The sequence below is a fragment of the Empidonax traillii genome, unplaced genomic scaffold, assembly GCF_003031625.1.
Source record: "Empidonax traillii isolate 1590-97213 ecotype Southwest subspecies unplaced genomic scaffold, ASM303162v1 scaffold55:size2822071, whole genome shotgun sequence".
Classification (NCBI taxonomy): domain Eukaryota; kingdom Metazoa; phylum Chordata; class Aves; order Passeriformes; family Tyrannidae; genus Empidonax; species Empidonax traillii.
Genome location: NW_020955248.1, coordinates 1,000,286 through 1,026,922, shown reverse-complemented (window position 1 = coordinate 1,026,922; position 26,637 = coordinate 1,000,286). Strand labels below are relative to the sequence as shown.

General features: G+C 45.8%; 1 protein-coding gene across 2 annotated transcripts in view; it reads right to left on the bottom strand.

Moving 5' to 3' along the window:
* The window catches only part of TMEM184B (transmembrane protein 184B), a 30,981-nt gene extending 6,990 nt beyond the window's left edge, over positions 1–23,991 (bottom strand). The window contains exons 1-7 of one of the 2 annotated variants that reach the window (XM_027879437.1): positions 23,879–23,991; positions 10,445–10,705; positions 7,985–8,150; positions 4,599–4,689; positions 3,989–4,064; positions 792–883; positions 331–500 (exon numbers count right to left, since the gene is read on the bottom strand). In XM_027879437.1, coding sequence (XP_027735238.1) covers positions 331–500; positions 792–883; positions 3,989–4,064; positions 4,599–4,689; positions 7,985–8,150; positions 10,445–10,645 — 796 coding nt within the window. In that variant the 5' untranslated portion in view covers positions 10,646–10,705; positions 23,879–23,991. The remainder of the gene's footprint in view (positions 1–330; positions 501–791; positions 884–3,988; positions 4,065–4,598; positions 4,690–7,984; positions 8,151–10,444; positions 10,706–23,878) is intronic. The other variant, XM_027879438.1, reaches the window with a different exon arrangement.
* Between the last annotated feature and the right edge of the window lie 2,646 nt (positions 23,992–26,637).

Below are 26,637 nucleotides of genomic sequence, written 5' to 3'. Positions count from 1 at the left end.
GAAATGGCAGCACGCAGATAAAATGCCGGCAGATTGTGCTTTATGACTGTTCCAGGAATGCAAAGGACTCTTCATCCTATCAGCTGATTTTGCCAGGTAGATATGCGCGTGCACACGCGCACGCAGGGACAGTGAGGATTCAGGAGCATAGAAACAAAAACGAAAATGAGCAAAACAGGTTTTCCAGAGAAGAGCAATGAACAGCTATAAAACAAATAGAATACAGAAATACATTCTGTCTATTCATCAACATCTGCTCTCTCAACTCTAGTGTCTGAGGCCCTGCAGAGAGCTCTGTGTGCCTACCAAGGGAAAGGAAAAGCAGCTCACCTTGCCAGAAGGACAGGAAGATGACAGACTTCACCATGAAGAACTTGAGGACTGGGCTATAAGGACTGAGTAGCTCACGTGTGGCGAAGTAGAAAAGGAAGAGGGCATACAGTGCCAGGCTGACAGAGATGTTGTAGATGATCGTCACATAGAGGTAGCCACTGGTCACACTGAAAAGAGAAGATACATGAATGCCTGAAGCTTCAGCATGATCTTTTCCTCTTGCCACTGTCACTGGAGAGTTCGAAGAGCCCATTCCCTTCCTGCCTCCCTGTCCCATTCCCTCCCCCAAAACAAGGTAAAAAACCCTGAAACTAAGAGGGCTACCTCTGCCCTGTTTTCTCATGTGCATCTGTCCATGTTGTCCCATCTTTTCCCATGGCCCAGCACACACACAGACAATATGCAAAGCCAGGAAGAGAAGGGGCAGCAAGTCTTGCATGCCAGACAAATAAACTTACTCAAAGTCACCATCCTGGTACTTGCCGAAGGCCTGAAGGATGACTGTGCTGATCGCCATGAGAGGCTTCACCACACAGAACTGCAGGGTAGCCTACAGGAATGAGAGAGGAAGAATGATAAGACAGGAGATCCAAGTCCCCAAACCAGCACCACGATGTAGTGTCCACTAGGACAACTCAGCAAGGCAATACAGTCCAGCCCCAACAAGGAGTCTGACCCTGCCACTTCCTAATCAATTGTGCTCGAGGACTCCAACACCTAAAAAGAGATAGAGGAGATTCAGAAGCAGTAAGTGGCCTATCTAGTTGTCCAGAACAGGAAGAAAAACCACTCTGTAGGGTTGCTCCTAGAGGCTGCTCAGGTCCTGTCTTCCAGAGTTGCTTTTCACAGGCTGTGCTGCAGCACATTTATACATGGCAACTGTATGAAAAACAAAAAATCCCACACCGCGCTATAGTATGGACAGAGTAAGTTTAACAGAGGCATACTGGGAAAGGAAAACAAACTCCAATCCACAGTTGTCATAAAGTTAGGCAAGAAGGTCCTCTGGATCGGAGGGGAACTTAGTTCTCCAAGGAGGAACTTTTGACAGCTGCCACGATATTAAGGTGTTTTGTATACACGGAGATGTGCGTTGACAGACAGAAGTGAAGAGCTGTTCTGCTGTCATCCAAGTGACCTTTACCAAATCTCCCCAAAGATTCCATGGCACTTGGGATCAACTCTACCCATTCTGCCAGTATAAACCACTGCTCCTATTGTGACAAGTGCTCTCTCAAAGCCACCCCATTCTTCAACTTTCTGGAGATGTTGGACTTCAAAGTCCTAAGAGAGTGAAGGCTTGTGACCCTAAAAATGTTTCCCTGAAAAGACATGACCTGTATCTCCCTGAAGGAGGCTGAAAGAGCCTTGGCAGGTGCTGACCTGTGCACATGTGGGGAGGGCTATGTAAAGAAAGAAGGCAAAACCAAACAGTAATAACTGCTTTGGATACGATGCAATTTGTTAGTGGTCATAAGACTTCAAGGAGATTAAAAACCCCAGCACATGCCAGTTAGTGAGTCACTGTAAATATGTGAACTGGAAAAGGTCAAGCAAATTGGTAAACAACTCCATCCTCTGAGCTTCCCCTTCTTCTGACCTGGGATGTTTTAACCATTTCCCTGCAATCCAAACCACCACGTACTATTTTTAGTTGCTTCCCTAGAAGATGCTACAGCGTATGGGAAGCACATGGATGGTGTGTGACCCATGTGTGAGGGTCATCAGACACAGGCCCAGTAAAGAATCTTAATCAAGACATCTCTAAGGAAACAAGCTGTTTGGATTTTACGCTGCAGCCACCACACTGCTGGAGGGCCACAGGAAACACAGACAGACTCACTAACCCAAAACAGGCACCTGCCTGAGAAAAGCTTGTAGTGGGGTGAAGACGGAAAGAAAGAATGATTATAGTACAGATTCCTTCAGGATGAAAGGGTTGGAAAGAGCAGAAAATGGGCAGGTGTGATGGGAGGCAACAGAAGTGCTGGAGATGCTGAGAACAGGGCTAGAAAGGACAAGGTGTTTCTTCCAGCACATTCCTCTCCCTGACCATTGTGATGGTGGATACTGCCCAGATCAGTACTGACATGTGCTCTGTTGCTCTTTTGCACCAGTCTTCCCAGGAATTTGCCTTGAGGGGTCTTCCTTGGCAACCCTGGAAGTCTAGAAGTACCAGAAAGTGAGTCTTGGCGTCAACAATTTCTCACCAAGGCAATATTTAAGCTCAAGCCAAAAAGGACAGAAGTATTTAAACATCCATTTGCAAGATATCTCCCTCACAGCCTCCACAGCAGTCTTACTAGTTAGCAAAGGGCAGATCTGACTAGAAGAATTGCTGCTAGATAGCAGCAAGGGAAAAGCAAAATATCCACCTTAGCCAGAGTTGCCAAATGAGCTAGGATTTGTGGAGGCTGACAGAAAAAACACACCTCCCCCTCCCCAAAGAGTGCTTCTAGTCCTCATTGTGGTGAACAAACTTTCCAAACACAGCCAGGCACAACCTGTGTGGTGGTAACCGCCAAAGGCTGTGAGACATGAGAAACAAGAGGTCTAAGGGAAATTATTTCTCCAGCACTCATTCACCTTTCATGGGTGTTACATCTGCTTATTTAAAAGGTAAAAGTTAACATTAGGAGCACAAAGAATAGGTAATGCAGTGTATCCACCATAGGGTGTCCAAATGAAACCCAAGAGAAACAGGTGAAGCAGCATATTGGGTACAGAGTAGAAAATAAAGCATCAGGGAAAAAAAACCCAGGAAAGCTGTAAGGACAAAATATGGGGCGAGGACAAACAGAACAGATAAGCAAAAGATGCCATCCTTTGGAAACGGTCACTTGTGCTGCACTGGATATTACTGAGGTGGCATTTTAACTTTGATATTTCTGCATATTGCTAAAACATAGACGACAGGTCATGATGTACAGGAAAAGTCAGGGCAAAGATCTAGACTGAGTGACTGGAATTACAATGACCTGAGCCCCTTCAAAGAACCAGACCTGCTTCATGCTGTCTCCAGAGAAACCTTGTGTGTTCATTTCAGCAAGTGAGCAAAGACTTGAAATTCACCTGCTGTTTGATGACAGCCAGAGGTGACTGACCTGGGATGAGCAGACAAGGGTTGTATCGAGGTTTAGATCTCCCTCGCTCCCGCCCTCCCACTCGACATACCCAGTTCAGCACAGACAGACACACATGATGAGCAATACTCGGTTCCTCCTACAAAGCAATGTGTCATGCTTAACCTCCACCCCCTCCTCAACTCCAAACCACAACAGCAGCTTTGGGAATTCAGGAGGCTGTTACACAACTGGGGTGTCTGCCACACAACACAGACATCTTAAAGTTGGGACCTCTGTAATTCATAAAGGGAAAAGTTTCTTCACAGGGTTACCATCAGTTCCAGGAGATAACTTGCATCTTTTGCTAAGGCTTTCCTGATGCAGGGTTGAGGAGGAAACGTTAAAATCATTCAAAACAAACCAACTCTGAAACACCTCCTCTTCTCAGCAGTTTGCAGGCCTCTCAAAATGCTATTACAACCCCCCTCAAAGGAGTGCTCATCTCAGAAGTTCAGTAGCAAAAGGCACCATTGCCACCCACATACACTTCATTCATTTCTGCAGGATGGCACAGCCCCTCCAGCCCATACCTGTTTGCAGAACCTCAGGAATCCAATCGAATAGGTCTTTCCCCACAGGCAGCAAGTTCCATACACACAGCTGGACCTGAAACAGCAAACATAAGATGAGAGGGTTCACAAGCAAGATTTGGGCTAGAGTGCAAGATTCCTACCCTCTTTATCTATCTCTCTGTAGCAAAGGTGCAGGACTGGTGCTTTCTCCAACCATAATTAAAGTTACAGCCATACTCTTTCAGAGAAATGTCTAAAACAACATCCTGACTATACACTCCAATTATGTTTTTCCTTTAATTGAGTAGCATGGGGAGAAACATAGATCCTAAAGGAAGCACAATCAACTAAGGCCAGAAAAGATTTAAAGGAGGAGAAGGGAATAAGAAAATAAACAAATGCGTAGGCAGGTGTCCAGAAAAGCTGTGTATCAGTCCAGCTTGCCTAAGAGGATGTGATCACCCTGATCTGTCTCAGAGCAGGGTACTGGTAAATCATCACCATCCACACTGCCCAGTCCCAGCAGACATTTGCCACATGACACAGTTTTTCAGGGCAGGGATAAGAGGAAAAGTAGATGGGCTCAGAAGGAGGATAGCGTCATGCTGTAAGCACAATAAATACTCACTCAATTGGTTTCCCTCTGATCTCAGACATGATGGAGCTCTCCCCTCCCAAGTACTCATAGCAGAGGCTGAGAAAGTTGTATATTACAAAGGCTGCAAAGACATCAATCAGAGTAAAATGACAACCAACTTCAAAACAGGTGCAAGGACCAAGAGTACAGGCAGCAGACCAAACATTAGCAGGGACTGCTTATGCAGCACCTTTCCCTTCAAAGCACTCCAGATTATTTTCACTGCATTTATCATTCTACCTCAGCACTCACAAGACTATCTGAACCGAAGCTTGGCCATGGTCCCAGGCCAGTTCTATGACTCATGCCGAAAGGGTCACAGAATCATTTAAAACTGTGGTCAGTCTCTGTTTTACTTGGCATCTGTAAGATGCCATTCTTTACAGGGTTCCTGTGCATTATTCTAGGACATTACACTGGTACTAAATAATCTGGGAAAGATACATCTGACCCATTAACCATATGTTATCTCCTGTATTTAACCTTCTAGCTGATGAACACAGTTTCTCTCTGCCAGGTAATCAGACTATAGACATGAGGTGGAGAAACAGAGGTTTTAGTGAAACATTGTTTTCATGTCTGGTAGAGATTTTTGAAAAAAAAAAGATTCTGTGCTTTATTTCCTCAGAAAGATGAAATTTCTTGTCTACTGAATAAACTTCTCCTTGGGTCGCTTCACCTTCCCCAGCAACATGGTACAGACAGCAAACAGCCTTCTCGAACTGACCACTAATAGTTTGTCCTATTTCAGTTCTCCATTAACTACAGATATATTTCCTTTCCACTGGATCCAAACCCACTTTAATGCACGGAGTAAGCCTGCAGGTGCCCTGTCTGCCACTCTCTGGACTTGTTACAATCGCTGTTGGACCCTCAAAGTTGTGAGATTTTTTAGGGTAAGGACTGTACCGCTGAGTTTGTTGCGTACAGCCCTGGGCAAAAGGACAGACCAAATGACCCTTCTTTCAATATTATTTTCTATGGTCATCTGTACCTGGACATTCCCTGGAAGGACAACACCCAAATCCTACTTTTTGCCCCAAACAATTTGGGATAGAAACAGAAGTCTCAAGGAACTTTGAAATAAGAACAGAAGCCTAATAACATACAGCACCAAGACACTGGTCTCCTCAAGCAGCTGGTTATTAAACCTGAGGTCAATTTTTCCACATGGATGAACTTCTGAAGTCAGACATCAACTCTTAATTCTTCTACAAGCATCCAAACTATGCCCTGGCAAAGAGGTACTCAACACTTCCCAAAATTCGCATCGTCTCAAAACATTGTATTTATGGCTAGCAGATGTGTCTAGCTAGCAGGAATGCTATGGCACCTAAAAGCCAATGGTATGTATACCTGCTTCTATGTATGTAATTGGTATACTGTTACTCTACCTGTAATCCTTACAAAGTCCACACAGTAACGACTTTGCCAAAGCCTTAATTAGGAGAGAAAAGACCAACCACAGAAAATTCATTTAAATAACTGTGGTAACCCCTTTTGCCTTCAATTTTTCTGCAACTTATTTGACAGCTCCCAGCACCCAGAGGAAGAAAAGCTGAGCTTTTTCTATTGTCCTCCAGTGACCCCTGCCCTCTGATGTGGTCATTACAATACCAGGCCATTCCACAAGCGCTAGGGAAGAGATGACATCAGAGGAAGAAGACAAAACAAAACAAAAGGAATAAAAGGGAGGGAGAAGTATCTGCCTGTCCCTCCTCAAAAGAAGTAGGTGCTAGCGATCAAAGCTCATCACACCAGTAAAAGACCACTTCTCCCATTTCTGATCCACATTCATTAGATGATACTCATGATATCAATGTAACAGAAAAAAAAATAAATCTACTTGTGTCAGTGTTACTGACACTCAGGTATTTGCAGAAACAGAGTCCCATGAAAGAGCAACACCAAAACGCTATGAAATGCAGTCTACAAATGGTTCTAGACTGCTTTCAAAATTTATTAGTAGGGTCTTCTCCCCCCATTCCCTAACAGAGCTCCTTCCCACTTCACAACTAAAACCTTCTCAGTAAAAGAAAAGATAAGGTGGATGTCAAGGGAGGGAAGTGAACAAAAAGTTAGTTTCAAACTAATCCCCAGAAAAAGTGAGGGAGAAACACGCTTTCCAAAGGTGCTTTCACCTCCACCTGTAGTTTTTTCACACAGGTCAATGTGCCAAGGTGAACTCTGGCGCACGGGCTGCCTCCTGAGCAGAAGTTCAAATGTTTGCAAACCCCCTGAGCGAGCGAGGCAGGGGGACACTGGCTGTTGCTAGGAGAGGAGTTTCGCAGAGCAGCAGGCTTCCTGCTAGACCTACACATGTGCAGGGCAGGGAATATATAAAATCAGGCCCAAACAAAGATGCCTTCTGCATCACGTGTGCACGTTTGCCATCTGCTGCTGCATCTCAGAGCATTGTTGTGGATCTGAGGAGGGCCTGCTGGTCCCTTCAGCTGATTAACTTGTTCACATGGCCAGGGGCACCTCTCTGCAATGCCGATCTTACCAAAATAACCACACCAATGAGTTATGATTTAATGAGGGGATGGTGACAAATTGTCCTCAAAAATACACTGCTAGAGTGCAGTCTCTCCTGCCGGGTGGATAGAGGCTTCTTTCAGGAGAAGATCAGGAGGGAAGTTAAGATAGCATTTACTAGAGAGTAACCACTTCCCTCACATACAGCATTAGTGGCATTATGTTATATGCAGCAGATAACCAAAACCAAGCCATTGGTAACTCATCCTGAACATGGCATCCTCTCTCCTGCAGGACTCTGAAGCACTACACCTGACCAGCCTCAGCACGTGGCAGCTCTGCTACCCTGTGCAAGCACACAAGTGGCCACAGGATGGGACCAGAAGAACGTATTGCTAACACACTGCACCACCAAAACACGACAAAGCATGTGTTTGGCTGCTGATTAGGTGCTGTTAGAAGAGCCAGAAGCTAAGCAATACCTCACTTTCTAACACTCAGATACAATCAGATTCTTTGGCTTTACACCTTTTTGAAGCAAAGGACCCAAGAAAACCGTAAACTTTGTCTTTACAGAACACTGTAAAGGGAAGGCCCAACACATCCTGTCATGCTCAGAGGCCAGTGAGGAAGAGGATCAGGTTGGACTGGGCTTTGAGCGAAGCTGTCCCTGCCCATGGCAGGGGTGCTGCAGTAGATTATCTCTATAGGTCCTTCCTGACCCAAACCATCCTTTGATTCTATGAATTTCAGTCAGTAAGCAAGCCATGGTCGTCCAGCTAGGCACACCACAAAACTTGGCTTTCAGTAGGTGACAGTGATGTTTTCTCCACGTTCTCAACCAGAAACAAAGTTCTCTCAGGGCAGAGACTTCCCACCTCTGTCTGACCCCTCCTTACCTTCATAGCAGTCCCGCACTGTGCCAAAGTAAACATAGTACTGGTCATTGGTGAAGAACAGGAGACTGAGCCATGAGTCAAAGGCATAAATGGGCACAATGAAGAGGATCCGAACGATGTAGCGCTGTTCGTTTGGGCAGCTATAGCAGCGAAGATGCATGTAGATCTGAGAGGACGGAGAGGAGAGACCAGGATCAGCGGAATATGGAGTAGAGAGGAGAAAGTAGAACTGGAGAGTCAATTGGGCCAGGAAAAACAAACTCAGTAAATCACCTCTTGATTGCCTCCAGCAGCCTCAAGGTGATGAACATAAAAGAAAAAATAGATCACTGTTATCTTTTGACATTGATATAGCAACCCTTAGTTTGCAGAGAGGGGGAAGGAGAAGGAAGAGGAAATGGAGGCATTTCTAATCTAGTTTCTTATAGGGAATTAATTTACTGTTACATCACCTTGCCCACATTCTTATGTTCATATCTTTTTTCCAGTTATCAGTCCTATATTCCTGCTATCCTCTTTTAAGTACCTAAGATTCACGCCACTGCAGGCTGCTTTTCTCTGAAGAGGGAATGTGCATGCACTTAAGCACATGCTCCTTGTGAACACACTCACTCTCTTGGCAGTTTTGGATGCTTTCAAGACTTTCACCTGAAACAACCTAAGAGAGCCCTTCAGAGCGCAGCCAAAAGCTGATAAGCCACAGCCTATATGCTCAAAAAGTGTCATTCTGCATACTGGTGACAGCACAGCCACAAAGTGACAGCCATCAAGGGAGCACTGAGCTCATGCAATGTGCTCAAAGGAACCGCAGGGCCGCAGAGTTTGTTTTGTCCGACTGTTTGCACACATGCCAATCCCCCTAAGTCACTGGCTGGGGGAGTGCACTGTCCCCACCCTACCCGCTCCCACCCCTCACAGTTTGTTAGCCGTCATTAAATCCCACACCTAAGATGCTTTTTCACAGAATACCCACCTCCTGAAAAAGGCACTGACCACAAGCACAACCTGAAGATGAGCACAGCTCCTGCAATGGCCTAATAACATGGCCAGAGCTTCAGCACAAGTTGTGGGTACGCTCTGTTGACCACGGAGTCAGCAGAGGCAAAGCCTCTGCATGGCAATTCTCATCGAGCTGCTGCCCCAACTGCTGGAATTAGTAACAGCTAGTTTATTACATGCGTGCCTCATGACTGACTGATTCTGCTGCCTGAAGAGGCACAAGTGTTTGTTTGAAGCTTCACCCTGCATTTGGGGATATTGTGAGGATTCTGCAGGGTCTAACAAACATACACTGATAATCTCACCCTTCCCTCATAAAGGAGAGGGGCTTGTCTCTCTCTCCCCAGCAGTCTGTGGCTTATCCCTCCCTGCCTCTTGGCCAGATCTGGTCAAAATTGACCGAAGGGCTAAAAAATACTTCCGTTTCCTCTCCTAACCCATGAGGACCTCACAAAACCCTAATTTCCTGAGGAGAACAGGTTGAAAATAAACTAACAAACCTTAGGGATATTTTTGCCCTTCGACAATCCCCGTGACACATCTCACCCAACACAGGGACAGCTGACACCGGAGTTCAGATGACTGCAAGCTTTGCCCTTGGGATGTCAAAAGAGCCCTGTGATCCGTGCGCCAACGAGAGCACAGGAGCTGCTGCCGTGTGAGAGGACAATGGCGCATTTCAATCAGCAGTGTCTCTCTGGCACTGACATCCATCAGTTTCTTCAGAGAAGGACATTAACGCCTAACTGTGCAATGCTATACTGTGGAGGAAAATTTCTTCCTACCCTCAGTAGGCAATCAATTTGACAGGAGGATCCATGGCACTTGTAACTGTTACCCAAGCTGGTGAAACCGCAGGAGCTACTCTTATTCATCTGTGACTAATCCATTTTTTAACTTCACTAGCCCCTGTACTCCATCAGTAGGCTGTAGTTTTCTAGATTCTAGTCATCACTCTGGAATCTATGATCCAACAGGTACAAAACACAGGTTGATAAATAACAGGGCTTGTGTTTCCCCACCGTGTTTTTCAGTTCACATGACAACTGCATGAAAGGGAGGTACGGAACAGGATGCAGGGTTTGAGTTGTTCTGGCTCCCAGGACACCTGCCCCAGAAAGCACAGAGGGGAGAAAAATTAAAATAAAACATTTCCTGCTACTCCTTTCCGCAGTGGAGTTCAGCCTTTGGAATCCACTGGCACAGGAGATCAAAGGAGGAATGTTAAACAACAGGTGACTACAATCTTTTAGCCAACAGCTGACACAATAACAAAATGGCTGGATTCAGATACAAGACCTGTGAAAGGATGGCCTGAGATTACACACCTTACTGCAAACACTCAAGAGATGGCCAAATGTTTTACAGAGTGTGCTTCTTCTCCATTCACACTACGGAAATGGTCTGTTCCTCCATGTGGGGAAAAGGAAAGGATGAGAAGTACGAGTGACAGGATTTTACCTGATGGCAGGTGATGAGCAAAGCTGTCCATACAAAGAAACCTGAGATAGCCTGAGCAGCAGTGGTCATGAGGAATATTGGCTGCTCCACAGCTGTGGGGCTGCCATCCTCCGGCATCCAGGAGAAGTTAGGAGCCACAGCTGGAGTGGTGGCAGTTGACCCCAATTTGGGGGCTGCAGTGACATCAGTCATCATTATCATGGTGCCTTTTGGTGTGAGGTTCCAGCTGGGATTGCTAAAGAGCTGCCCACGAGCCAAGACCTGTCAAGGAAGAGGACCAAAAAGCAATTGAATGCAGCTGAAAGGAGTCAGGAGCATAACAGTAACAGTGCTTTGCATCTCTCACATGCCTTTCACCAGGCTGCTCACATGTTTTAGGAATAGGACCTAGATAAGTCTGCCACTGCCATCCCTCGTGACACAACAAGTCATGTGGTGTTCAGGAACCTCTCACATCCTCCCAGAGATCCTGGAACTGCCACTGCCATTGTCACCACCCTACTGCAATAAAAATACTTCAGCACAAGATGAATAGAGCATTTACCTGAGATCATAGAATCATAAAATGGTTTGGATTGGAAGGGACCTTAAAGATCATCTCGTTCCAACCCCCTGCCATTGTCATGGACACCTTCCATTTGACCAGGTTGCTCAGAGCCCCATCCAATCTTGCCTTGAATACTTCCAGGGATGGGGCATCCACAACTTCACCTGTTCAGTGCCTCACTACCCTCACAGTAAAGAATTTCTTCCTAATATCTAATTTAAGCTACTCTCTTTCAGTTTAAAACCATTCCCTCTGGTCCTATCACTGCATGCCCTTGTAAAAAGATCAGAAGGAAGCATCTAAATCATCCATACTGGAAGATGACAGGCACAACTAAGTTAACAGCTCTGCTTTCCATAAAAGTAGGGGCTATTCTGCTGTGTCTTAGTGTTATGGTTAGCCTGCCAAGCAGCAACAGGCAACAACAACACGTGCCACAGTGTCATTATGCAACACGGTGGGTGAAGGGAAGAGTATCCTTTATTCCTTCAGCAAGCAATTCCTCCTCTCCTACTGCCATGTTGAAAACCACACTCTGTCCAAAGCACCCTCATTGAAAGGATATGCACTGAAAGCTTTCCTCGCTTTGAGAGCACGGAAGTCATGCTTCTACCAAACACTGTATGGTACAGTACACTTAGCCAGCCAGTTATTAATTCTACTAACTTAGCATTATTTTCTACACAATGTGAATTTAACCTGATTGGCTTTTAAAAGCCAGCTGACCCATGAAAACACCCAGAACATGGAAGATCTCAAATCAGCATGACCCTTGGCCCTTTCCTGGATAAAAAGCTATCTTCTTTCAATGGAACAAATTCTTGAAGGTCTAAGATCTAAAGTAGCTATTATTTTCAATTTGGTTGTAAGCAGGCTCTAGTGTGACCTCTGGATTGCAGGACAATAATCCACTTAAACCAAGGTCACAAGCAGGCAGCCATTGGTTCTACCCATTAGAAGAGCTGCTTCTGATGTGGTTGCAGTAGAGATGTGGCTATCGAGAGGAACAGCACAATGTTGCCTCCTTCTGATAACCTCCTAATAGTTTTTAGAATGCCCTTTCTGTAAAAGCACAAGCTCTTGCACAGGCCTTTATGATCAGTAGATGGAAAGGGGTTTAGAAAGGCCAACAAGCCATCTCCACAGTTTACAACTGCAGCAGGGAAGGACATGTCTGTCATTTACTGGCAGGTCATCACACAACACAAATGAGAGCATACACTTGAAGATGAACTGCCCCAGCTCTGCTCCACCTGAAGCCACAGCACAAACTGGGGAACAGGTACCCAGTAAAAGCAGAGGGCCAGTAGCAAGTCCTCTCCACATGCACTCTAAGATGTGCAAATGGCTCCTCCAGCACAGGCTTTTTCAAAACACACATTTGCATTAATGATGTACAGCACTCTGATGTTACTTTTGCCACAGTCCACCTTATTTCTGCTTTCTTCCACAGGGGAAAGAGAAAAATCCTGGGAAATACACAGATTTTTAAAGTAGAAATTATCTTACTATACATGGAACTGCACAACTGCTGTAGTTTAATTTACAAACTAATCGCCAAACTTGGCTTTTCTTCGTTTTTTCCAGTTGTTGTTTTTCCAAAATAGCCCTGCTCTGAGTTACAACTTTCCATAACCACATGTACAGCAAGGGTAATTCCTTTCCAGTCCTGATCAGTACAGGAAATACAATGGTTCAGTTTTGAGCTTCAAAACATACATACACACACACACACACACACACACACACGCACATTTCATTACCTATATCTAAAAATTTGGAGAGCTGGATGAGGATGTCACAAAGTAGCAACTGAACGCTCACAGTGCTGAGACAGTGCTTCCACTAAGCTCATAAAGGGCACATCTAGAATGAAATCAGAGCAGATGCACCTGTGGTTAACCTAGGTCTAAATAAAGTCCAGCCAGCTGCAAGCTTGCACATCCCATGCACTTTGGGAGATATGCAAGAGAGGAAGCTGCTAAGCCCTTCCTAAAGTTCACGGGGGAGAGGATCTGTACATCAGACCACAAGTGGCAGGAGGAATAGGACCTGGACATCCACACTCCAGATAAACAAACCACATCAACAGCACAGTCCCAAATGCAGTGTCAGTACCATCAGCAGAAGCGAAGAACTGAAAGGGAATTGTTCTGTGTCTTTGCACTCGTTTTAAAAGAAGTGGAAATAGCAAAAAGTGATCAACAAGCATTTTGACATGAGAAGGGTTATGTATTCAGAAACAGGGTCACTTATAAGTTCAAGTTGTGTATGTAACCTTAACACTGCCCCCTTGTGATTATACATCAACCACCATTAATTACATGATTGTCCATCATTCTTAACCTAATCCCATTTAATTGACACAGTCATTGAAATTAATAACTCTTTGCAGCACTGTGTTCTGAAAGAAGACATACAAACTTTCCTACAAACTAAGGTTCCACTCCTCCTATGCCAAACCTCAATTCACCTCACCCCCTAGTTTCTCAGGGTTGCCCCTGAGGACAGCTTTTTATTCACTTGATACTTTTTACTGGTTCTAAGCATCAGTTGGCAGTTCATTCTCCTTGCTAGTGAAACATGGTGGAATGCTGTACTCCCAAATCTGCAAAATTAACATACACTTTCTGAATTATCCCTTCTAATCTTCTCAAGTCCCACACATCATAGCTACGGTGACAGGTATAAGCAGTGCACAAAGCTGTTATGAAAGTCTAGTGTATGCAAGAAGCTGAAGCTGTGAGAGCAAATCTGGTCTATACTTAAGAAAAACAGATAATAGCACAGATGATTAGAGCCTTAACAAGGTGAGTGGATTTCATCTCATTCAGTACCCCAAATCAGCCTTTGAGCTCCTCTTTTGCTTCGTTAAAAAGAACATCACGAGGATGGGCCGTTAACTCACTTTACAGGCCTTTCTTCTGAGAGGCCTCTTCCCCTGTGCAACAGGACATAAGTCTAGCAAACCATTAGAACAGTTTTCCAGTAAGGGTAGTGCCTGGGAGCACGTCACAGCGAACATGCTGCCTTGACAAGCTACAGATCAAGCACCTTGGCATAAACAGCTTCCCTCTTACCTGACACTGTGAATGTGTTTTGGCACTTGTTTCTTGGACACCTACCTCCATCACAGCCCAAGTCAGTGCCACAATATACCTTCCTGCTTCCTCTCACAGCTGGGTAAAAAGATACTTTCCAAGAGCCACAAAGCTATTCCCTATTCACTTCCATCTTCTCCACTCTCCCACTTTGCTACTCCAGTTGTGCAATGACCTGACATCAGTCAGGCTCCTGGCTGTGATCTCTTTCCAGTGCTCCTCCCAGCTGGCTGTATTCCTCTGTTGTTTCTTGTGCATTTTAAGCTCCCTGGGACAAGTGCCTTTTTGTTCTCTGCCCATACAGTTCCCAGCACGGCAAGGTACCAAACCAAGAGGAAGGCGCTTGACATTACCATATGTAAAATCAGGGGCATTTAGAAACATGAATTACCAATGCAATACAAACCAATCTAATGCATAATAGATTTTGGAGAGTTCCTTACTTTTCTGCCATATCTTGTCTTCTCTGCCCATCTCTTTCCTCTCTACCTCATTGCTTCCAGTTCAAGGGAGAATAAAGTTACTTGCACACTTATTCTCCCTCTCTGGAGAACATTCCTAAATATATCAAAGGAAAATATTTCAACACTTCTACATTTCACTCTTGGAGCTTTCCCCATCTTCAACTGACTACCTTGCTCCCCCCGGAGGTAACCTGAAATATAACAGGATCAGGGGAACAGAGAGCCAGGAAAAGTGCCAAACTTTTGGAAACTGGAAACATGCACACATAACAGTACATCTAGGTACTCTCAGGGCTTTTGAATGCAGGCTTAGGTGTATTTCAGGATGGCCACAGGAAACTTGGATCAGAGCTGTACGATTCTTCTACGTGGGTTACATGAGCTTCAGGCAGTGCCTAGGTCTGTATGAGGTCTTATACCCAAAAACCTCGAAAGTGGAAGGCAGAGATCATAGCCCCATCCCCTACAAGCTGTTACCTGTCCCTGCCCAGAAGTCATTACAAGTTACGCACATTAGAGCAAGACAGGACCTCGTACTACCAGGGCATTTAGCTTAAACACCAACCTTAGTACCAGCTTAAACTTATCTCAGAGATCTTCTGAAAGCACTTTAGGAGTATTAGGGGCTGCTCTCAGTGCAAGCAGGGGAAAAGAAAGCAAAACAAAGCATGTGCTATTTCTATCAAGATAACTATCCTGATGAAAACCTAGAGATGCAATTGGATGCAAAAATAGGATTTTTGATAGAGAAGAGGCTCTAAACTGCATGGGGACAGATTCTGTTAGAGATAGAAACCGACATAAAGCTAGCAAGGATGTGTCCACATGGTCTACATCCACAGGAAAACAAAAGCGCACTAAATCTCCACCAGGAGCAGATTGCCAGTCCTGTATCTTTTGGAAACAGAGATCTTCTGTCTTCAACATTAACATGGCAGCTTCTTCCACTGAAAATACACTCAGAACAGTAAACATACAGGATGTGGCACAAGTGAAAACAAAAAACTTCATTTCTGCCTTGCATAAAGGCATGGAAAATCTTACCACTGAGTAAGGGCTATTTCTACATAAACGAACATAAAGAGGGAAACCTCATTTCTGACGCAACAAAAGTGGCGTAAGAGGAGGAAAGAAAGATTCAGGTTTGGTCCTTCAGTTCTGTGGGGTATTTCTGAACAAATATCCAACCACAGTCTAGTAAAGGAGGAGGTGGCTGCCTGCCCTGAGCAAGTCCTACCTTGGTGCAGGTAGCAAAAGAACCCGAAACAACATGACTCTGAAGCCATTCTGTCCCATCTGCAAACACAATCTGTGTTTTTAAAATAGATCATCTCATCCAAGGCTGAAAGTATTTAATTTCTAAACTGCTGAGAGAGCAAAGAATGATACACAAAGCTATCCCATGAAAGAGTCTTAACAGCTAAGCCTCCTTCTGCTGTACATGACACGATCCACTAAAACACACAGGGCCTGGCTGCAAGGTTCTCCTGGAGAGCTACAAAACAAGAAAATGTTCCTCCTTAAAACCTACTCCACACCTAGCCATGCTGACCTTTGTTTCTGTTAAGATACCACAAAACCATTTTCCACTCCCCTTTTAGTTCTTACTCCTCCAAGAGTTTCTTCACTAAACTATCCTTATTCCTACAAGAGTTTCTCCATCAAATTATCCTTATTCTGGATCCAAAAAGACCAATACAGAAGTCCCATGCAGTAGCTTAATCAAAGTCTGAACTTTCTGCACCTATTAGGACATGAGCAAGAGCTTTATATAAGTGAAAGCAGGAGCTTAATGTTTTCTCAGAACGTGCCCTAGACTCACAAGGAATATAAAACCACAGGACAAAATGGTTCAAGGTTTATTTTAAACTATTTTAATTATAACAATGCCTAGAATTGCCAACTGGGATCAACTCTTTCCATTGTGCTAGGCATACATGATAAATTCTGTAATCGATAGATAATTGATTTAAGATCTCTTCAACACCCAGAGGCATGGCATCACCAGCTGATGTGGCAAAAGGTAGAAAAGAAGAAGAGGACAAAATAACTCTACACAGTAAGGGAATCATTGGCACAGCTCAAATCAGAGATAGCAATCCAAGAAAAATCAAATGCTTTTACATTTATTACTTCTTAAATTGCTTTTGCTCTCTGGGGTGGCATCTAGTTTACTTAGCTATGAGACATGGAAAGGTCCCAACAGTGCATTTTTAAGCTCTCCAGTAGCACTCCCCAAACAATCTGAGTTAAGTATGTGACCTGGCATGCGATTTTAACAAGTGCAACTCATTTACATTTTACTACTCATGTTGGGCAAAGCTTCCTTAACGTCAAGGCAGTGAAAGTCACTCCACAGCACACACTTCATACAAAGGCACACGTACGAAACTCCGAACGCATGTGAGCAGTGCTGTGCTCAGCCAGAAGACAGGCAAGACTTACAAACATACGCAGAGATTGAACCTAGTCACTGCACTTTATGTCATGCTCTGTCTGCACAACAAATTCCAGATCCAAACACAGTTCTTATCAGTGTTATTTCTAGAGGAGTGAGCAGCCTGAATGCTGAAGAAATGTCCCAGTCACAATTTTCACAGCTGTCGGTATGCTCAGTGAAACAAGAGAAAAGAGTCACTGGGACATAAAAGCAGTAGCATCAGCACGAGCAGAAGAGGAAGACCATCAGCCTCAGAAGCAGAAGGTAGAAGAGTCAGGCAACTAGGAAGGTCAAACTGCAGGGCAAGGTACACACCCACTAAGCCATACTCAAGAGATGATACGATGCCTACATACACATAAGAGCACATCCTATACACAAACAATTTAACCTTCAGCAAGGTCACACCACTTCTTTTCTCATTTTGAGGAAATAAATATCTGAAAATACCACAAAAATCTTCTCCACTTGCAGCTCACACAGCCCCCACCCATTTTGCTAAGCTGTAGTCATCCAAAGAGAGAGCAGCTTCCCCTCCCCACGTGCCCATTTAAAAACCCAGAATCAACAATAAAACCCTTTTACCCTGAGCCATGCACTCTTCTTTCCAGAGTTTTTTTCTGCTCTATTAATTTCTGTTGTCTCACTGTATTAGCACAGCCCTCCTCTCCCCATCCTCCTCCTCCTCCTTTTTTTTTTTTTTTTTTTTTTTTTTGTGAACTGACCAATATTATGATAGGTCAACATCCAACATGCAGTCCCTTCTTTGGAAGGGCACAGGAAAAGGAGAGAAAGGGGGAGGGAGATGAGGAGAAGGCATGTTCCCCAACCTTCCAACCGCTCCTTTGAGAACAGGATCAAACACACTTAGGCCATGCACTGCACCCCTTTCCCATACTCCCATCAGTCCCACTCCACACAAACCAGTCAAGCTCCCTGTTCCCAAGGGAGAAATGCAATAAGCCTACAAAGATATTCTGCAACTGACAGAGGGGAAAGAGACAACAAGAAAAAGGATGTGTTGTAAACAGCTGTGTCCAGCAAGACAGAGGAAGTTTGTTTTTCATTTTCCAAATTCTCAAGAACAAAGTCAAATCAGAACTTATTCCACCACTGCCTGCACTCGTTGTTCCCCAATTCTGAGTGCCAAGACAGAGCAGAGAACAGTTTTGAATTTGCCACAGGGTATACAATTAATCTAAGAAGAATCAGAAGTCAAACTCTACAGCAGCATAGAAAGGTATTAAATATGTGGAAGTCACATGCAAAGGGAGATTTTTTAATATACTGGAGTACACTTTTCTACACAGAATATAACACAGAATATTTCACATGAGATCAATACTTCAATTTACCAAGCAAATGTGCTGGAAGAACCCAGACATCTTTATCACAGGCCTAGGTAACTATGCAGCGGTGCACTGAGGGCAGCAGCACATCTGACTTCCCTAACAATCATTCCCTGATGCAGACATGCAGCAGTGTGGTAAAAACAGTGATTCTCAACAAAGCACTCAAGGCGACTCATTATGAAGCCATTCTGTTATTGCTAAAACAGCAACTGGTTGGCTTATTTTTGTTTGTGGGTGGTTGTTTTTCTTTCTTTTTTTTTTTTTAACTCTGGCCATAAGACACATCGTTCTTAATTTCCGAAAATCACAGACTCCTGATTTCATGGTTCCTGTCTGACATTACCCCCTCCAGTCCCTCCTGCCGCGCTACTCCATCAAGAAAAATAAAAATCCTACAGAGGCAAACTTCTGAAAGCAGGACTGGGACTTTTGTATTCCTGGACTCACGGGAGAAGAGTTCCTCCCCACACAAAAATGCCAAGTCCTAGATATATCAGCATTACAGCTTTGCTAGCTAAAGAATAAGCCCAGACACAGTACTTCTCTTACAGAAAGATTACCTCTGGAAGTTCACAAGCAATGCCTGGAGGAAGAAACCATTCTAACCCTTGATGGCTAAAGCACAGAGAGAAGAGGTAGCATCAGAGGGGAAAATCTTGCCCAGCACCATCTTCCAAAGGCTACTTACAGCACAGGAGTGGCTAGGAGCTGCTCCCCTTTTCCTGTCTCAGCACCAAAGCTGACCACAGAGCTTTGCAGAGAAGTCACCAGTACTGTTAGAAGCTGACACTAAAACACATTTTGAGGCTATTCCAACACCTGCCCTCTCTATCCAAAAAGCCATCAATAGCAATGCATTTTCTCTATACAAAGAAACACACCACATATCTAACTGAGGGGGGTGCACTTAAAAAAAAAGACAAGACTTCAACCCAATGTTTCCAGACACTATAACATTAAACTACCCGGTTGTGGGAAGTTGCCTAAGTGGGAATTTATATAAATAACTTCTATCTTAAGACTCTCATAAAATCAGCGCCATCACAAAGTCATTGGGAGGGGGGGAAGGAAGTCAGTAAGGAGAGTCTGGAGGAGGAGTGAGGTCACTCCCAGCTCCCATGGGACAATTAGCTGCAAATAGCTTCACTCACCACTAACCAGCCTTTCCTGGCAAAACTGGCAAGGAGACAAGGTGTGGTGAGCCATGAAGAGAAATTCACTCTCTTCTAATCTGCCTCTTCAGGTGATTGACTTGTCCAGGTTCATTTTAAGCAACCTGAACAGAGGCACAGCTATGCTCATTACTGCTGCCTGGGTTGTATCTGTGCTGGAGATGACCAGGCAGCTGCAGGCTCCCAGCAATCAGCTCAGCAGCCTCCAATCGCATCCATGACATGTTCTGCAGCCTGGGGAGGGAACACTGGGTCGGCAAGGTCAGCTTTTAAGGTATTATCTCATCTTCTTGAAGCCTCACTGCTTTACTGCACTACATAACATGTTGCAGTAATTTTCTTTGCTGAATCAGAAGGACCTTTTTTTACTTTTTTGCCACAGGGTTGGTCAGGGGCCACATGAACACCATACCTGGGCAGAGAGGAACACTTTCCGGTTAGACACAAAAAATTTCAGGCCATGACACCACCTCTCTATGCTCTTGGTCACTCTCCATTATACAACATTCTCAAATAGCTGATCCTTTCAGCTTCATCAGATTCCTGGGCACTGTGACTACAAGATAATAATAGCAATATTCCCATCCTTTCAGTGCAGAGACACACTTGAGAGTGAGCAGGCAAATATCCAGGTATTCTATGGATTAATGCTGCAAGTACAGCATGACAGTTATTTCCCTTTTCAGGTTTCCTGTCAATTATGCCCCTCAGAGGCTATAAAGACCTGGTCAAACACAGATACAGCACAGTTCCTGAGCAGCTTGCCTATACACTGCACTTTCCCTGGAGACAGCTTGCTCTGTTGCTTTTCCAGACACGTTACTTACACAATCACAGACAAAAACCCAGTGGAAGTTGAGCTGACCTTTAGATTAGACAGAACCTGGCTATGAGCAAGTATTCCAGTTCCCTGCCTCTCTCTAGAGGAGAGAGACACTGAGGTGAGACTCCTTGAGTGTGGCTGCAACTCACTGCTTTAGCTGGCAGAATTTCGCTTCCAAAACCGTCCTGGGGAATTGCTGCTCTAAAAGCACGTCCAGCTGTTCTCTCCAAAAGTAGTCCATAAAGAAGGAACAAAAAAAAAGAAAGAAAAATGCATGGGGAAAAAAAACACAACACCATCAAAACCCCTTCCATATGGGTGATTTCAGTCCATTCACAGCAACATCTTAGAGTTATTTTAGCTAAGTGTTTTAATCCATTTTATCAGAGTGTCAAACCACTTTCAGAATCTCAAGTGTTCTGGTAGGGTGTAATGTCTTGACAGGAAACCACTCTTCCACCACAAGAAAGCAAACCCCAAAGAGTTTGGGAAGAAGCGAGAACAGCAAACAACACACACTTGCTTCAAGCAAACAGCTGGGCAAGTCAGCACTCAAAACTCAAATACAATTATGCTCTCTGCAGCACCTTAAATTTCCAGGCCCTCGGCGAGCCCAATCAATCACAACCACTAAAACAACGAAAAGCTTCTGCCCCCAGCCCTGGCCATTCAATAACACACAGCTGCTTTGTTACACAGACAGCCAGCAGCAGTCCTGGACTAGAAAAGCTCGACTGTACAAAGGTTAAGCGCAATTTCTCTCTGAGACTGTATTATCCTCGTCATTTTGTAGATAAGCTACCCTGTAAATTCACTGCTGCTTTCCTTGGTTTCCTCGATTTTAGGCTGAAAACACTGAGAAAACTAGTCACAGAAGTGGCTCTTCAGAATCAACAAGTCTGATTTGAAACTCTGTATTTTTCCTCAGACTTCAGTACTCTGAACAGTACAACACTGGGCTCTTGAAGCAGTTAGGACCAAACAATAAACATCTCCTCACAAATTCACTGCACCCACCACCCACAGCTGCAAGAGTTTAAAGAATATCCTTTGAGCTGCTGGAAAGTGAAACAGGCACTTCTGCTAGGGGAGCAGGTAAGAGTTTATCTCCATCACTGCCAACATAAGCCAATTAAACATGAACCCAAAACAGGAGGGGAGAGGGAGCGAAGGGTCACATGGAAATTAAAGGGTTGTCATCTACATCAAAATATAATTATTAGATGTTTACGTTAATTCAGCAGTAGAACTGGGTAGAGAAAGGGACTACCTTTTTATTTTTTGGGGAGGAGGGTAGTATTTCAAAAGTTAATCTGAACTGGAAAAAAACCCACCCCACCCTTCCTTTATCCATGAGAAGAAAAGAACCCTAATCCCTCAACTGTAAACCACAAAAAGCTCACCTCCCAGCCTGCTACCAGCAAACAGGCAAACAAGCTGAGAGAGAACAAGAAGATTTCTCGCTGGATTCTGTCAAATGGTTAGAGACTGGCCAGCTCAGAATGTTTTTGTTATGCCAAACCAGCCAGACACGCTGAACTTCATATTCTGACCATCTTGTGCATATCTAAGAACTTTCCCCTTTTAACTGCCACGCGTCCCAAGGAGACAGACAAGCAAAAATACAAAAGTTGCCTGTACAACAAAAGTACAAAAGTGGCTGGGAGGTGCTCTTCCCCTTGCCCCACATTTCCAAAACACCACCTGCTCAGCGCTGACTGTAGAAACCTGCGCAGAATACAAAGAAAAACATCTGCCCACACCCCCGAGCTGGCTGGGAACACTGACTTCAGTAGTAAAGCTTTCCTGATCATTTTACAGCAAGATCGAATCACTCCTGCTCCAGATGCAGGGGTGCCCACCTGCTGCATATGTACCACTTAGGCTTTACAGCAAAACCCTAACACTGATGGTATCAAGGACCTAAAAACCTGCTCCACTAGACCAGAGCAGATTTGAAGCCCATTTTCTTGGGGGCAATGGTGCAAAAAAGCCTGAAGTAGGCCTTTGGAGAATAACTTTACCATAGGAAAAGCTCTCCCTAATGCCCTATTGTTTGGCATTTAGTCAACATCCTAAAAGCATGAGAGTTTACTTTTTTCAACAGTGCCACACAAATACAAACCTTTAGTACTAGAAACCTGAATGACATGAACATCTCTGGAGAAATCTGTGTTCCCTTTAAGGGAGGCTACTAAGCTCTTAGAGTCAAGGGTAACATCCACCAACACAAGTTCAAAGGCACAGTTAACTGCTGTGTTAAAAGAGGCGAGTCTTTGTTAGTGGGATGTATGCTTTATTATGTTTTCATCGATTGTTTTCCTTTTCTTGCAGGATAAGAAAGACGTTTCTATTCATCCTATTAGCCTTTGCTCTAATATTGATCAATAACTTCTATTTTTATCTTTGACAGAGGTAAACAGTCTTTTCTCTGGGGAAACCTGTCCTTACGTCTTCAATAATTATTCCTGTTCAAGCTCCCTACGTGGCAAGAACAGTTTCAAACTTCCTGTAGGCAGGAACCATCTTCAGCATTTCCTCTGGATTTCCCACTCCTCCTCTCCTCCCACTCTTGACGGCTTCACAGTGCTCCAGGCAGCTTTCATAAAGCTGTGCCTGAAACCACTCTAGTCTCTTTCCACAATTCATCAGAACCCAGTCACGCACACGTTCCTCCAAAGCCCTCCTTCCACTACACACTGCAGCTGCCAAGGCTGAGTTAGCCCTCACGGAGCAACCGAAATTTCAGAACATCACCAGCATCCAAACAAGACCCATCATAACTCACCTGAGATGCAAGAGAACACAGGCACAGCAACGGTCTCCTCACACACACCTACCGCACCAGCACATGCACACGGTGTCTGTCAGTCGGCTCAGCCTGAACCACAGGCAGCCACAGCAAACACAAACCTGTTGCCCACCACCCTGCTGTGGTCTACTGTGCTCCCAGCCCACCCAGGGCCACAACAGTGACAGCCTCCCAGTGCCACCCAGGAGAGAGGCAGCACCGGGGAGCGCGGGGGCTGTGCCGGTGCGTGTGTGTGCAGGGGGAGCGGGCGGGTGGGCTGAAGCAAGGACGTGTGGCGGGCGCGGGAAGGAACCGGGTGGGCTGCATCGGGAGAGGCGGACTATCCCCCCGGGGGTGTACTATCCGGAGGAGGTTCTGCGGGCTGCACGGGGAGTTTGTGGGGAGATGCGTGTGTGTGTCCGCTCGGAGATCTGCGGGAGGAATGTGCGCGGACGGGGAACGGCGGGGTGACCCTGGGACGAACGGGGGGCACGGCGGGGGGAGCCGGGCGGAGGGCTGCGGGCAGCGCACGGCGGCGATCGCGGGGGCCACGCCAGGGAGCGGGAGGAGGGATCGGGGAGGGAGGTGGGGGTGTCATGTCCACACCTGGACGATGCGAGCGAGTTCGTGGGGGCCGCACCGAGCCACTCCCCCCCCCCCCCAGCGCTGCTCCTCCGGCCCGCCCGCAGCCGCCCCCGCGCCCCGGCTCGGCTCAGCGGCCACCCTGCCCCCGCCGCGTCTTACCCTGCAGCGGGCGGGCGGGCGCGGGCCAGCCCGGTGGGGCGAGGAGGGGTCGGGTCGGGCCCTGCCCGCTGCCCCGCGGGCGGCGCCGGCACCGGCGCGGGGGCGCGGAGGCCTCAGGAGCCCATGGCGACGCCGGGCCCGGCTCGGCCCGCCCTCCGCGCCTGCGCACGGCCCCGCGCGCCCCGCCCACCGCCCACGCGCCCGCAGGGCCGGGGTGACGTCACCGCCCCGCTCTTAAAGGGGCGGCGCCGCTCAGGAGGTGACTCGGGGTTGCAGCAGAGCTGGGAAGGAGGATGAGATTCCCGGAGATCGGCGCTTCAGCAGCGCTCTCTCCCCAGCAGGCCGGCTAAGGACAGCACTGCCCTGGGGAAGATTCCCCTCGAGGCAGATTTCCACCTCTAGCTCAGTGCCGTTTCTGCCCACACTCCGAGGGGGGGGGTGGGAATCATACATAGAGGTGTTGCGAACGTCCCCCAAACTCCCCAAGGAAAAAAAAAACATATAGGTATAGGTGTTGGAAACCAAAGTGGTGCCTCTTTTGCAAACCAAGCCCTAAAACCTTTAATAAGCCCACAAAGTGCCTGCACAGAAGGCTGCATGAGCAAGAGGAGGTGACATCCCATTTGAGATATGCTTGATGACTTTCTCCTTTTCTCCTGCTGCTTTAGAAGGACACTTGCCCTCTCAAAACACTGGTGCAACCGTGGAGCTGCTACCCCACACCTCCCGAAATGGCAGCACGTTTCCCTTCTGTTGCAGGACAGAACTCCTACTCAAAACTCAGCAACCACTCCTGAATCCAGCCAGATCGTGGCTCTGCTGCCTCCACCACACTGCAGTGATGGGGGTGTTGTCTTCCACACAGGCAATGTTCCTCTTTCTCACTGAAAACAGGATTTACAAAGGAAAAAAGTCCAGTTTCATTCTGATCCATCAAAACCACAGTCAAAATGGAGGTAGGACAAATGCAGTTTAGAGGCAACAGTACAACACTCCTGAACTACCCTCTTCTTCCCTCCTACTCTTCTCTCATCCCAGAAGCTTCACACAGCAGGGAAATGAAGGAGCAGCTCCTCCTGCTCAGCTGGCAGAGAACAGGCTTGGAAGGAATTTGCAAAGTCACCAAGATCCATCCATTTATTCCCAGCAGGTGTTTCTGAAAATCAGTTTCAAGCATTTTAGAGAGCCTGGAAGTAACAGGCCTCTCATCTGGATAATGCGGGGATGTGTAACTACAGGAGCAGCGATTTAGAAGTAAATCAGCATTAAAATGTAGTAATTTACTGCCAGACAGGTCAGACAACCAAAGGAGGGAAACCCAAACAAACCACACCACCACAGACACCAAAGCAGCAGGTGCCACTTCACAGGGAGTTCAGCCTGTTTTCATCAGGCACAGCGCTGTTGTCAGGTGCTCAGGGCTGCCGCCCAGGCCACTCCTCTTCCCATTCCTTCAGAATTTAAGTTCGTAGAAGAAAGCGAGAAAACACATAATCCAGGGTCCACCTCTGTTGAAGTCAGTGCACACCCAAAGCCAACAGCACAGACAGTCCCATCCCTTTCCTGCTGAAGGCCAGACGCATGGGACGCCAGAGGCTCAAATCCAGGAACCAAGAGATCCTGAATCAGATTTCACATAACTCTTGCCTGTTCCAAGGCTGCAACAGCAGAGATCAGCTCAGGTTTATTTTTAGGCGCTCCAGTCCTGTGCCTTTTTTCCAGTAATTCTGATCAAACTTGTTCCTGGAACTCAGAAACAGGTTCAGCCGCAAGACAGTGCTTCCTGCATGTAAGATGTGACTCCCAGCAAAGATACCAGGGCCAGTGAAGGAAGAAATGACAGATGCTGGCGTCACTTTATCATTTTCTACTTTATTACTTCAAATTAACAACCACGATAAAGCTCAAAAAAGTCCAATATTTACACAGGAAAAAAGTACAAAATCCCCCCCAAAGTTCTTCAGGTTTTTTTTTGTTTTTTTAAATTACAAAGTAATAAAAAGTTTTGCTCTTTAATTAAAAAAAAGAGAGAGACAGTAAGAGGGGTAAATAAATTAGGAAAAAAACAGGGAGGAAAAATAAAGTGTTAAATAGAAAGGGTAAAAACAAACAAAACAAAGACTAACCCCACCCTCCCCGCCCTGCCAACAACCCATCGGCTCCACACTACAGTGACAGTGTGTCTGCTACAGGCCATAGGTCGCAGTGGTGATCATTGTGTTTCAAAGCCCCAAGTGCCACAAAGCAGCTTGAGTATTTCTAAATTATATTTAAAAACAACTAAAGTGGGGGGGGAAGGGGGGGGGCAGACGGATGGGAGAGGGCAGGAAGGGATTGTGCATGTATTGGTGGATCTTACTTGGGGTTGCATGAGGGAAGGAGAGAGCAAGAGCCATCGCTCTGATAGAACTCCAAACTCCAGTTTTTGTGCGCTCCTCTCTTCTCCTCAAGTCCCACACTCTCTCCGCAGGAATTAAAACAAGTTTTAATTAAAAAATAAAAATAGAAAAACACGCACAGCCAGACGAAAAAAAGACCCCGCTGCAGGGATGAGAAGTATATTTCTCCCTGTTTTCCAGCTCCAACGATCCCATCCTCCATGGCACCAGGTGCCTCTTCATAGAGATCCCTCCGTGTGTGAGGACTGCTCGCTCCAGGGAAGGCTGGCACTTCTCCCAACAGCCAAAAAAGAAACCGCAGAGAAGCCACCCAAGGAAAGGAAGCCCGAGTCAATGATTAGGCTGTTGCCACAATTCCCC